At 36.6% G+C, this 15,137-nt stretch overlaps 1 protein-coding gene across 1 annotated transcript; it reads left to right on the forward strand.

Moving 5' to 3' along the window:
• Positions 1 to 4,402: 4,402 nt before the first annotated feature.
• Positions 4,403 to 15,137, forward strand: LOC134005617 (interferon-induced very large GTPase 1-like). The gene is given in 7 exon segments (XM_062444540.1): positions 4,403 to 4,557; positions 4,891 to 4,951; positions 5,083 to 5,149; positions 5,296 to 5,550; positions 5,937 to 6,197; positions 9,920 to 10,145; positions 10,147 to 15,137. Coding segments are annotated over 7 exon segments (5,328 nt in total). The 5' UTR covers positions 4,403 to 4,534; the 3' UTR covers positions 14,582 to 15,137.

The following is a 15,137-nucleotide window of genomic DNA, read 5'->3' on the forward strand; positions in this document are numbered from 1 at the left end:
ATACATTTACCTTCTTCTATATAATGTAGGAAATTATCATAAGTAGTAACACATATTGTATACATGGTGACAAGGTTGAAGATACACAGATATACCAATACAAAAGATAAAAGAAAATCAAATGTTGTGCTCACTTCTACCTAAGATTGAATTCAACATGTTGTGCATGCATAACAATAATGCACTTTAACTGTATGTTGATAAAGACATGTTTTAATACTTTTTGATTACTATGTGTATGTTCAGTAACTAACAGTTTGATTACATCTTAGTTAGCATTTTATGATTTTGTTCAACTAATGAATTTCATTTTTTTGTGTGACGACGTACACAATTAATCAAAGCAACCAAGTCACAGATAAAGGTTTCAAATTAAGTATGATATGCAATGTTTTTTGTTTGTTTCTGTTAAGAAGCCAATGCCAAATATTTGCCTTTCTTCAAGGAATTAAAAGATCATCCAGTGTATAAGTTTAGGGGTGGGGAGGTGACTAGTTGTAGAATCTGAGGAGTCAATGTGTTCACATTAAGCATTCATTTTTATTTTTTTTAAACAATTCTTTAAATTTATTATATATTGTTTTTGTTTCTGTGAAGTATGTCGTACCAAATATTTACAGATTCACATGAATTAAAGATTATTCAGTCTATAAATGGTATTTTATTGCCAACATTTATGCATTTCTTACTTCTGTTCATTGATTAAATAAAGACACAAAATCAGCAGACTGGCTATGAATGTCTTTAATGTTTCCCAGATTGGAATCACAGCATACAGTGTATAATAACTTCTAAAGTAAACAGAAATATCATCACTTCATTTATTTATATAGTTTTACTTTACTTTTTTTAATAATCATCTTTTTTAAAACTCCATTATTAAACATGTTTCCTAATGTCAAGTCTCGGGTTTCTGAATTCAACAAAGAATGTAAAAACAAGACAACAGGTGCAACTTTGTAATGGAAACCGAGCCAAAGGTTTGCCATTGAGGGATGTAAATCATGTGCTTCCATGCACCATTGACCCAACACAAGATCTCAAAGTGATGGAGTGCATCAAACAAAGTCATCTGGTTTTGATTGGCTTACTGCAGGTTTTAGGTGTGTTGAAATACAAATTAGCCAAAATGTAGCTGCAACTGTGTGAACCACAAGTCACTTCATAAGGTAAACAGTGCTGAGTGTGTGTCTACTCTGATCCACTGTTAAACACACATACTCAGAGTCTGCAAGTACACTGGACTTTTCAGACTTCCGTGACAATTCAGCAATTTCTCAACTGTTTAATATATGAAACTCTTTTCTGCTACATCACATCACTGTACGGTCAACTTCACCTCCATAACCACAATGCAACACAGTGTGTGGAAGGATAACATAGGACCACCTGTGTGATCTCATGACTGTATGTGAGGCATCTTACGGTATCAAAGCCCTCATATCTGTCCCACGGAGTGATGAAGTGGCTACATGTAAACACTGCTACATGTGGAGTGAGCTAACATTTAATTAACTGCACTTGTGTTTAGTGTCTCAGTCCTGACCGTGAATCACTGGCCAGTTCCTTACACCACCGTCACATTAGTTAGCTGGCAAAAAGGCAAAGCTGGCATCTATCAGTGCTCTCAGCCTCTGAGATGTTCCCATTAATACTCTGAAGTCACACAGATCACACAGCACAGGTCTACCAAGAGTATGATTAAATCACAAGATATATTTCAAAATAAAAGTTTACTAAAGCTTTAATAAAAAAGGGAGAAAAGACAAACCCATAACAAGGAGCAATGAAATAATCGATTTAAAACATATTTTTTCATATTTTTAAAACATACTTTTTATTAGAAACTAACAAATGCCAACTACAATTCTGCTACAGTGACTTTCCTGGTTAGGAATCATGATGCTACAGGATGCCCACATGATAACGGGCGACTGCACCTGTTGTCTTTTTGTTGTCACAAAATAAGCATTTCATTCATTCACTCAAGAAAAAAAAGAGGAAAAACAAAAACAAAAAGAAACAAGAAACTTAATATTTACAAATATTTTGTCTGTTTGATTTTTACACTTAAAAATGTACAGTTTTGATCTTCTTCCAGGTGTTGTGTGTCTGTGTATGTCCTGTCACCCAGTTTGGTATTTTTCTTCTCACATCCAGTTTCCTCAAAGTGGGCAGACTGCAGTGAACCTGACACGATGGCGCCCTCCAGTGTTAGTTTATAATAGACAAGAGACAAGGAAAAAAGAACAGACCAAACTAAATAATACCTTGTTGCTTTTTTTTACCTCCGGTGGTGTCATTTGCAAGCGCCAAATGAATTATTATATCAACATGTATGTGGTATTGTCATAATACACCATAGACTGTATTAATGATTACATTACTTACTTCGGTTAACTGATTAAATAAAGAGATACAAAATGACATAATTGTCATTAATGTTTCATTTAAAGTTTCGGGTTTTTAATTTGAAAAGGAATATTGAAACAAGACAAAGCACACATTCGCTGTAGTTGTGTGTGTGTTTGCTACTGTGAGATGTGAGTCATGTAAATGTGTTTCAGGTGTGTTAAAATAAGAACAAACCTAAAAGCCCAAGCTGTGTGAGCCACAGGGCTGCCGTGAGTCACTGAACTGCAGTTTTTATACTTATAACACATTAACAGAAATTAGGTTTCTGCATTGATGTTAAGATTTTGAATATAGATAACACATAATGTTATTATTCAGGGAGAGGTAGTACAGATTGGTGGACTCTTAAACAATAAAGTGGTGACATAACAGCAACGCCCTCTTCAGGGTTATGGGTTAAGGGTTACATTATGTCATATCATTTTTACACTATGCAACTCTATTGTTTTATTCTATTATCTCCTATTTGTTATGTGTAATTCACATTCATATGATATTTCATTCATTATGCATAAATAGTAAATGGTGTATAAATTATGATCTATAAACATACTTGATATTAATTCATACAGACTGTATCTACTATCAACTGTCCCTCCCTGTATGATTATTACACATACATATATGGTCACCAGTTAGGGTTATATAGTGTATCATTCTAACTTTAAATCTTTTTTGTTATCTCTCAATCTGTATACTATTACCTTTTTCTCTATATATATCATGTTCCTCTCTACCTCTCAGGTTTCTTCTTGTACAGCTGTAATTCTTAATTTCCCTCATCGATGAGGTTTAAACTCTTAAGTCTTATCTTTATGTTATTTTAACAGCTACATGAAGAGATAGCAGTGGAGACAAGGGGGATCAGTCTCAGGGTGGAGGTGCATTCACCACTACACTGATTTGACCACATGGTACCTGGTGTTAATAAGAGTCACATGTGATATCACCTTTTTACTTTACTAATGTAGGACACCATATCCATTCAAGTTTTAGTGTAATTAATGAATTAGCTTAATAATTAACAGTCTTCTCGTGTTACATTTGTGCTCCTTGTTTTATTTTTGCTGATACCAGTTCAGCAAAATACCAGCTGATACCATGCTCTGGATTGAATAATTTCTTACATAAATTAAAAAGGAAGGTGTACCTCTCTTGAAAAATATCTTTGCACATTAGTTATGAATTGTTTATTGTAAAGCCACATGAGAACACCAAGTGATGTACTACAGGTGATTACTCAACTTAATATTGCATCCAAAACTTTGAAATTGTTACCGTACATAAATGTCATAGAATAACTCTGCTAATTGTGGCATTTATATCACTTTTTAATGTAGTTTCCCCCAAAAAAATATGTACATTTTGTATCCCTTATCATGCATAAGTGAAGTTGTGATACATCTCTGGAATTCTTTGAAAATCTTATCATAAATACTTCAATCAAAATGAAAAACTGAAATAAGACCAGTTACACATGTGAGGGATTATACATATTCTTCTATTAGGAAAATGCCTCAAGAAAAAAATATGGAGGAAACACCCCTCCCCCATAGCAGGATGTGTAATAAGAATCTGTGGGCAGGAAATTGTGAGTTATAAATGATTAATATTGTTGTGTAACATGAAGCCATGTAATGTGTAACACTTTAACATGAATTACATCCAAAGTTCAATGAGCAGAAATACATGCAGTAAGCTCCATATTGTTGTTGTTTCTTATTTTGTTTAACACATCTATATTTTAATAAGAAGTAAAGAATTACAGAAACTTGTCAACTTTATCATTTTAATTAGAATGTGTTCAAACACTGTATTGTATGATATTTGAATAAGATTTGAATGGGGGCAGACAGGTTTAGTCATGTGTTTTAATGTGCCTGCAAACAGAGAGTTAAGTTTCCTTTTCCTGACTCTTAACAAAACACACTGTTTCTGGGAAATGAAACAGAAAGTGACTGCAACTGACTGCCGAATAAAAGGAGAAGCCTAAAGTGTTTATCTGGTATTTGCAGGAGGGTGCAGTGCTTTATTTTCAGGACAAACTCTTGACCTGTTACAAAGTATTGCATATAGAACAGATATTAACTCCTGGATATAAGAAGGATGTCACTGTGCCATGGAAGAATCAGTCTTACAAAAGTAAGTCACCATGCTATTTGATCTTAACTGCTTTTCCCCCCTTTGCTTACACATGTGGATGACCTGAAAGTGACAAAGGAAAAGAAAACATGTAAAAATACAGTATAGTACATGTAACCAACTTAATGTGAATTATTTGTACTTTGCTTGAGTTTTTCCATTTTATTTCACTTTTTATGTTACTCCACAACATTTTGGAGGGAAATATTGTGCCTTTACTCCACTACATTTCGAAAGCTATGACTTAACTGCTGACATTGATTTTACATTAAAAACAGAGTTGTCGGCTGCATAACATTGTAAATTTACAGAATTCTTTCCCATTACTTGTAGTGAGAAGCAGTGTGGGATGAGTGAGAGTGTACCCACCATGGATTACTCAGAGGAAGAGGAGGTGAATAGAATAATAAATTATTTAAAATTATACAAATAATTACATTACACAGTATATACATATTGTGCCGTGCTGTGCAGTTATTGATTGATTAATTACACCAAAGATGCATATTTTTCTCAACTATCAAGGAGCTCTATGATGCACCAGATGTCTCCCGTGAGGAAGAAAACTCTGCTGCAACACCACAGTCTGACTGTAAGTGTGAGTGATGCAGGTGTAGGTGCAGAGAAGAATACATAAATACTATTCCAGCCAGTAAATTGTGTACATTTTGATTAGTGAAAACATGTTTTTAATGTGAAGTTTCTAAGATATATTTTTCTTGTTTTCTCTTATGACAGATGTTCCTCCACCAAGAGATGTAACAGTTCTATATGCTGGCAGTGAGACTGTTTCTCTTGGTTTAGCACCCCCTGTTAGGTATAATCTACATATCGATTACTCCTGTGATACACACAGTGGCAGTGTGATCAAAGAAGACTCCAGCACTGTAGATGTTGATGGACTGTTTCCTGGGACTGAGTATACTTTCAGAATCACAAGGAGAGCAGACAATGGAAATCAGAGTGAAGCAGCCTGTGTATCTGTCTGCACAGGTAAATTTGAAATAACTAAATGTTGCTGGAATTTAAATTATTAATTATTATATGTTATCATTATATAATTGTCTACCAATACAGTAAAGCTTTGACTGAGTGGTTGGTGAGCTCAACACATTTTTCCTCATCCTTTTAACATACATAAATGTACTTCTTACACTGAGGTATTCTCTCAGTTCATGATACTGAGAGATGTCCAGGGATGTCCAGGTTTGTGTCAGACTTAAGAGGTTGCTAAATATTTATTTGTATAAATTGTGTGAGGTAACTATCTGTTGCTTTTCTGTCTGCCTCACCTCTTATGCTTGGCTGGAAAACAGCACTAATTTGAGAATTAGTACTGTTGAGATTTTCCAGTAATAATTGTTGCATTGTCCCCACAGAGCCCAGCCCTCCTGTGCAGTTTACAGTCACTCAGGTCAGCAGTGAGTCACTGTCTCTGTGTTGGGACCCTCCTGCTGGTGAAGTGGAGAACTACATTGTGACTTGCAGCAGTGAAGAAGACAGCAGTGTGCAAGAACGGACAACACACACAAACAGCCTGACTGTCAGCAGCCTGAAGCCAGGGGTGTGTTACTCCCTCCAAGTTTCTACACAGCTGAAGAATGGAAGAAGCAAGCCAGCTGTGACATCTGCACACACAAGTAAGTAAAACATTAAAATGAATAAGTATGATGACACAATAAAGTAAAATAAGAAATAAAACAAGATGTAAATGCACACCTGTCTGCAGAAATGTGTTTAGAGCTCCCTTAAATAAATGACATAAAATCCCCTGCACTATGGAGTCCATAAAAAAGACATTACATTACCATTAAGTGAAAAGATTGCATATAATTGAAACAGAGGAGTGTAAAAACAAAGTAGTTTTAAACTTTTGCTCCAGTCAGTTGATCTATTTCATGCTTGTTTTAAAATATAATTAGCTGATTTTATTTTACAGCTTATTAGTTTTTCTGGTTTTAGCAGCATGTCTGTATGACAGCAACGTTAGTCTCACCACTTTTGCCCAGATATAAATAGCTCACAATGATTTTACATTTTTAGAGACATTTGGTCCCTACAGTATGAATCCTACTGACTTTAGTGGTCATGTAATTTTTCACCTAGCAACATCAAAATCTTGTATGACCAAATACTCACAAAACACAACTAAGGACATTCCCATCAGCCTCAGCTGTACATTGTTTAAAGTGCTAATTGTCAAGTGTTATCATTCAATTTAATGTGTGAAACTATGGAAAGATGGTGAAAATGGTAAACATACTGTACCTGCTAAACATCAGTATATTAGCATACTCATTGTCAGCATGTTAGGGAACAGGTAGGAGGGAAAAAGCACAAACTAGTTGTATTTGGTGGACAATCTACTGCTGCTTTGTTGTTTTTCATCAAAAAGAGCAAACTAAAAACTGACTACAAACAATAATAAACTATTATAAATAACAATAATAAAATATTTGAATTAAACGCTATTTAATCAGATGTTTTTTATATCAGCATGAATAATCATTCTAATTCATTCTGCAGCCAAAGAATATCAAGTGACTGCACTGTTTTCAAAAATAAGTCTGATTGTATTGGAGTCTATGAGACAATGACCTTACTTCCCACTTGATTTATTACCCCAGTAAACAGTTTCCTAATGAGTTTATGTTCTCAATAGCTATTTTATATTCATCTACAATACACCATGATGTTCAGTTAGTAAATTAGGGCCCCATTTAAAGTAAAACAGACTATAAAGCAGGGTATGTTTTAGGGCATGGCTTCCCTGTGATTGAGGAGTCGCTTGGCGACAACATTTATAATGTAATGTAACCATGGCATTAGATTTACAGAGCGAATATGTAGCTGTAGCTATTTCACAGTGGCTTATCAGTTCATGAAAGTTAATTTCAACATTTTGGTCATCTAAAAAAGGAGTTGGCATTAGGATGATCACAGTTAACCACAGACTGTAAATGCACCGTGCTAATCAAGTTCACAGTTAGTGCCTAGTGTCAGCTCCACTCTGGCTCCAAAAATCCTAGATGGTTATGTCCAAATCCCAAAAGTCAAGGCTTCAAAACTATGGCTTGATGTCACCCATGATAATGGGTATAATCCCAGACATTGTTTGCATCTAACCAATGCACTAAATTCTATATGCTGTCGATGTACTGGATCTGCCCATATTTGGGCATGGTTCAACTCTGGCCTTGTCCGTGTTGCTTATTATGAGAGTATTTATTATATAATTAATATAATATTATATATATATTATATAATTAATATTATATCAAGTTATTATTAAATAACAATAATGTCCCACTAGTTATTTTTGTAGCGTCTTGATGACACAATTTTTTTTAGAAAATCTGTCCAAAGAAAACCATACAAGAGATCTTATCAATAGAAGATAGTAGGCCCAGTGAGGATCAGTGATTGGTGCATTGGAAATTCAAATTGCTACTAATAAGGCAAAAGCAGGAGAAGCTACAGGTTCGGAAACTTTGCCTAATAAAGTTTTAAAATTCCCTCAACTTGTTTGTGCTCTGTACGGTTTGTTTAGAAGATGTTTTGAAACTGGCAAAACATATTTTGTTTGGCTCAGGTTTATTATATGTTCAATCACTATAAAGCCCTGATTGATGATCCAAGACTTCCTCTTACTTACAGAGGAATATGTTTACTGACTATAGTTTAACCTCTTCATCCCTAGGAATCTGCTTTTAGCTGCTCCCTTAGTTAAGAGCTCGGTGTTTGACTCGTGTTTAGTTTAGCGAGAAATAGTTATGCTAGCTTATAGCCAAGCCTCTTCTAAACAAAAAAGTTTGTCATGTGACTATGATCTTGAGATGACCACAATACATAATAGCACTTCTATTAGAAAACACATTAGAAAAACAAAATGTAGTTTTTGCAAAGGTAGGGCTTGCCTTGGCCATATTTATAAACTGTACAGTTGTGAGAAATTGAAAGAAAATAAAAGGAAAATAAGTCTACATTTGCTTGCTTTATTGATTTTACTGAAGCTTTTGATTTTGTCAATAAAGACTTAAACTTGTACAGTGTGGTGTTTGTTTTCCCTTTACAATGCTACTAAAGTTTGTGTTAGAATAAATGAGCTCAAAACTGATTGTTTCCAAACCCTTCTGGGGGTAAAACAAGGAGACATTTTGTCTCCCATGTTTTTTGTAGTCCATTATAACGTAATACTTAACACATTATAACATTATACTACATATATACACATATATGTGTATAGAGATCAGATATGAGTTTCAAGTTAACATGAAGAAATGTAATTTCAAAAACTGCACTGAAATACACTGTAGGTGGATGAAATATGTAATCTTTATCATTATTTTGTGCTTACACCATTATACATTTTCAGGAGCATTCAGTCTTACTTTTGGTTAAAAAAAAAAGGTTGCAAATGTCATTTCGAATGACAGAAATTCAACATAAATACATAAATGTACATATTAACAAACCTAATGCTTCTTTTATGGCATTTTTAAAAAGATATTTTTGAATTGCTCTTCTTGCCAACCCTTATTTGTCACTGAACCTTATACAATATACTGATAGCAGGGGCTGCTACATAATGTGCTAAGCTGCTTATCAAGGGAGCTAAAATTCATACACACATTCACACATCATTGACACAGCCATCGAGTGCGATTTGGGGTTCTGTATCTTGCCTGAGGACACTTTGACATGTGGAGTGTAGGAGCTTGGACCCAAACTACCAAACATCCAATTATTGGACTACCTGCCCCACCTCCTAAGTTATAGCTTCCCACAATACAAAATGGATACATTTTATAGTTAGTATCACAATCAAGTTTTTCAAAATGTTTAAAAATAATTTACTAAACATGCTGGTTCTGAATTGTGGTTGGTGGGGTGCTGTAAATGGGCTCTTCAATTGGTCTAAAGATACTTTTTTTTTTTAAAGATTTTTTTGGCACAAATGTCTTTATTTAACAGTAGACAGACAGGAAACAGGAGAGAGAGGGGGTGTGACATGCAGCAAAGGATCTCTGACTGGGATTCGAACCAGGGTCAGCTGCGTATGTGGCATGCACTCTAACTACTTGACCACAAGTGTGCCGAGAGATGCTAATCTTAAAAGAAAATTTTATTAAATTGCTGTGTTTCTGAGAAGTTGACGTGTCAGTGCTGTGAAACAGGACAGTGGCATTACCAGAATATTATATTTTAACAAATATGGAAGGCAGGAATAGCTGGGGTTTCCAGATAAAGTAAACACCATTGTAAATGCATTTATTCTATGTTCCAGGTGGTCTTGATCCGTGCATTAATATGTTACAACAACCAATTACAAATGTAATAATCATTGTCTTTATATCCACAGAGACACAATTGGAGAGCTTATTGGAGGATCTGGGCTTGGAGAAGCACTACAGTGAGAAGATATCCCTGAGCGCAGTACTTCAAATTGATGAGAAGACCATGACTGATGAACCTACCAAGTGTAATTCAGATCTTCTATGGCATTTTTTGAAGAAAGTGATGATGGTTAATGTGACAGCTAGAAATGTGAAATGTACATCTGTATGTGACTTAAACAGGGAATACAGGGTTAGATCTTAAAAACCTGGTTGATAGTCCAAATTCAGGTGACACGCTAAACCCCCTTGACATAATCACTGCTCTCTTTCTGTGTTCTGATGGTTTTGTACAGCAGGAGATGGCACTCAAAATGTCTATGTGTCAGTTTTCTGTGCCTCTGCTGCTTCCCAACTGTGACACAAAACAGTGCACACTAATGCTATGGGCCATGAGAGACATTGTTAAAAAGTACAGACCTCAGTCACTGTCTGAATCCAAGGGCTTCATTGAAGACAGAATTGTTCTCTCAGATCTTCCAATGATATCTTTTGTGAGACTGGGTGAATGCTCCTTGTCCAAGTCAGAGATTCTCAATAAGCTTCTGAGCAATTCTCAGCAGTACCATGACACCTTTGTTCACCATGATATGGAGTGTGGAGACAGTCCAAGGAGAATATCCAATGGATTGGTTGAAATGACTTGGTACCTTCCTTGTGGAAGCAAAAACATGGATGTTTTCAGTGAACCAGTTGCTGTAGCTAACCTTCGTGGGGACATTGCTTCATTTGAAACACAATACTCTTTTTTGTGTCAGACATCTACAGCAGTATTTGTGTTCTTTGACAATTTGGACTCTGAGTGCATCCTACTGACCAACCAACACCAGACTGCGCAGATCTTCTTAGTGGGGAACCATCAAAGCAAGAGTTTCAGTCTAGATGCTTTAGAAAACGTAGCAACCAAGTTGGGCTTGACTAACAGCAACATTATTTTGAAGACTAAACGCATGAATGATGCAGATTTTGTCAAGAATATGAGGAAAACAGTCAGGGATGTAGTGGAGAACTCAAAGATGAAGATGCCAATAGAGCAGATGGCTGATGTTGCCTGTGAACTGGGAATCTTGGTTGATGAAGACTCTCCAGAGTGTCAGGCTGCCAAGAAAAATGCAGATGCCATCACTGTGGAAATTCAGGACACCCTGGCATACAAAGAAGCTCAGCTTCCCTTGCAAGGCCAAATATGGAAAGATTTGACTTGCTTGGAGAAGGAAGAATTTCGGCTTCGAAAAGCTGGATCTGAAAATATAGAAGTGTACAAAAGCAATCTTCAGGTAGAGAAAACAAAACTTAGAGAAAAACAGAACTCTTACGACATATCACCTGCTATGACATGTTTCATCAAGGCAATATCAAGCCCGGGAATAGAGAGGTGCTATTTCCTGAAATGGATGAGAATTAACCTCGATAACCTGTCTCGAGAAAAGCTGTCTTATCTCAGGGAACAGTACAAAAAGAAATGTAAGAGTTCTGAGAACAAAGAGGAGATTAAAGACATCGACAGACAACTTTCCAACAGCTCATTGGGGACTGAACACTTCTTCCGTGAAATGGGTCAAATCTATGAAGCTTCAGTTTCCCTTCCAGAAACACACCCATCACGTCAACAATTACAGCATCTTCCAAAACTCTGTGCAGAATTGTTGCTTGATGGACTTCCTCTTGAGCTTGTTGACGGAGATGCATCCAATATACCTCTCAGATGGGTGAGTGACGTTCTCTCTCAGCTCAATGACTTGGTGTCTCCTAAGAGCAAGATATTGGTGGTCACAGTTCTTGGAGTTCAGAGCACTGGAAAGTCCACTCTCCTTAACACCATGTTTGGAGTGCAGTTTGCTGTCAGCAGTGGTCGATGCACTCGAGGTGCCTTTATGTTGCTCATCAAAGTCAATGAAAATGTGAAAAAAGTACTCAACTGTGACTTCATGATGATCATTGACACTGAGGGCTTAAAGTCACCAGAACTTGCACAACTGGATGATAGCCATGAGCATGACAATGAGCTTGCAACACTTGTTGTGGGGCTGAGTGATATCACCATTATCAATATTGCCATGGAGAATTCAACAGAAATGAAAGACATCCTACAAATAGTTGTGCATGCTTTTCTCAGGATGAAAGAGGTTGGCAAAAAGCCCAAATGTCAGTTTGTTCACCAAAATGTGTCAGATGTTTCAGCCCATGACAAGAACTTACGAGACAGGAAACTGCTCTTGCAGCAGTTAAATGAAATGACCCAGGCAGCAGCCAAAATGGAGAAGAAAGAGGAAAACAAGTTCTTCACTGATGTGATGGAGTACAGTCCAGACACAGGGAACTGGTACATTCCTGGACTCTGGAATGGAAACCCACCAATGGCACCAGTCAATGTGGGGTACAGTGAAGCTGTGTATGACCTCAGGAAGAACATAATCCAAATGCTGGGAAATTGTGACACATCTGCAAACAATGTCTCTGAGTTTACAGAGTGGATGTCAAGCCTGTGGAATGCAGTGAAGCATGAAAACTTCATCTTCAGCTTCAGAAACAGCCTGGTGGCTGATGCCTACATGAGACTTTGCACAGAATTCAACAAATGGGAATGGGAATTCAAAAAAGAAATGTACACCTGGGTCACTGATGCTGAAACAAAAATTTCCAATTTTGGAAAATTTGATGTGAAATCTGAGATACCCGAGGTTAGTGAACTTCTGACATGTTTGAAAAATGAGGCTCAAACACTGCTGTCTAAATGGGAGACAAAGCTTCTTGAGAATCTGACACAGTACTTCAAGCAAACTGAGGGTCATGTCTATCTGGTTGAGGGATACAAAGAGGACTTTGCAAACAGTTCAAAGAGCCTTCGACGAGAAAAAGAGAGGTCTGTCTTTAGTCAGCTGGAAGCAGCAGCTGACATTAGACAGGGAATGACAAAGATCGATAAAATCAAGGAGAACCACACAAAAGAATTAGAGGAAAGAGTTTGTGCATTAATTCAGGAGTGTCGGAAGAAAAAAGTCAAGATGACAGACACAGAGCTGGACCAAGAATTTGATGAGATGTGGGATAAAACTTTGAAGGAACTATCTTTCTGTGAACAAAAGGCTACAGATGTCTTCACGAGGGTGTCCCACTCCCTGAGAACAAATGTCTCACATAAGGGCGGGCATGCAAATGAAATGTTGAGTAAAAAAGACTTGAAAAATTGTGGACTGGAGCCTTTCGAATATAAAGCTGAAGGATTCATTAACCGATGTAAAGACTTCTTCACCGCTCAACGTCACACAACAGATGTACAAAAAATGGCTGACAGCATCATAGCAGCTTGCTCACAGTTTGTATGTGAAAAAGTAGAAAGAGAGAAAAAAAGTAATTACCATGACACTTACATTGAGGAGATCCTACACATGATTGATGAGAGGCTGCAAAACAACCAAGATCTGAAGACAGGCATTGAGTTTGAAGTTTCTCTGAAACAGCACATCTGTGGATTTGCAGCCAGGAAGTTTCAGAAAATGCATGAAGATTTCATACATGTGAATGATCCCAAAAGATGTCTCAATCAAAACAAAGAAAAGTTTCGGAGTGATTTTATGGATGTGTTCCATGAACGAGACCAGTGCCAGAAGAAGGCAGAAGAATTCACCAAACAATGCTTGAAGCCTGCCGTCGAAGACTTTGTCAACCGCTCCTTGGGTCCTGACATCATTGGTGAAATGTTGACATGCCCACAGTTCAGCACACGAATGTTCTTCCAGCATTCAATTTTACTGGATTTGTTCTCCAAGGATGACTTTGAAAACTATCTGAGCTACATTTGCTCATATGAGGATTATGTTAAGAAATGGACACTCAGCCAAATAATGGAACACTTCTCCAACCCGTCTAAAGTGTTTGAGTTTGAAAATCAACATCTGCAGTCAAGTATCAGGGGCATAAACAATGCCATCAACAAGGCCAAAACAGGAAAAAGTGACAATTTGAAGACATTCGTTGAAGATATCTGCAAAGAACTTGGTGATAAACTGGTCATTTCCCAGGATGCTCTTGGTGCTTTCATGATCCTGAACAATGCAGACCAGGAACAGTTTGCCCACTGGCTCACAGATTGTGTGAACGAAATGGGACAAGCTCTCATGGTAAACTTACAAGAAGACAACATCCAAATAAAGCTAAAAAATCTCTCTCTGAAACCTCAGAATGAGCTTTTCACCAAACTGATTGGATGTGGTAAACAGTGTCCATTCTGCAAAGCACCTTGTGAGGCAGGAGGAAAGCAACATAGTGAGCACTGGACTTCTCTACATCGCCCAAAGGGTCTTGGTAATATCAGGTGGGATGCCACAGAAAATCTTGTCATTGACATATGCTCTTCATCTGTCATCAGTGATGTGCGTTTTCGCTGTTTTGCTACAGGTTTTGAATGGCATCCTTACAAGCGTTACAGAGAAATTTTCCCAGACTGGAAAATTGCTCCAGATGTAAGCCTTGAGGCATCAGACTACTGGAAATATGTATTTGCAAGGTTCAACAACAAGTTTGCCAATAGCTATTTAGCAAAACCTGCCAACATTCCTACAACATGGAAACATTTCACACGTAAGCAGGCAGAAGCAAGCCTCAAAGAATCATTTAACATCAAATAAGAGACTATACGCTCTGTGGTTACAGAGATACACTCTTGTCATGACATTCATACATTTACCTTCTTCTGATGGAGACTTTTTTGTTTTATATAATGTAGGAGAAACTAACAAGTAGTAACATACTGTACAGGTTTGGCAAGATGAGAAAAAGTAGTTTTAAAAGCATGCATCAGGTTTATCAATATCTATATATCGTGTTTTTGTTGGTATTATGTTATTTGAAATGACATTTGCAACATTTTTTTAAACAAAAGTAAGAATGTCCCATGGTGTAACCACAAAAGAATGATAAATATTAAATATTTTAATCACCTACAGTGTATTTATAAAAAATAATTGCTTCATTTGAAAATATCAAATGAAGAGAAAAAAAGTTTGAGTACTCCTTCATTTAAATTTGAATGTGTTTTTTCAGCCAGGTGAAGACATTCTTCCCACCCAGCTGTTTCATGCAGCAGCATTCACACATTCTCACTGACTAGCTACCTTTTCCTTGTTAGAAAATGGCATCTAATGGAGAAAATCCATTTTATTTATTTAGTTTGATTGTTTTAGT

Source organism: Scomber scombrus, chromosome 23 (genome assembly GCF_963691925.1).
Source record: "Scomber scombrus chromosome 23, fScoSco1.1, whole genome shotgun sequence".
NCBI lineage: Eukaryota > Metazoa > Chordata > Actinopteri > Scombriformes > Scombridae > Scomber > Scomber scombrus.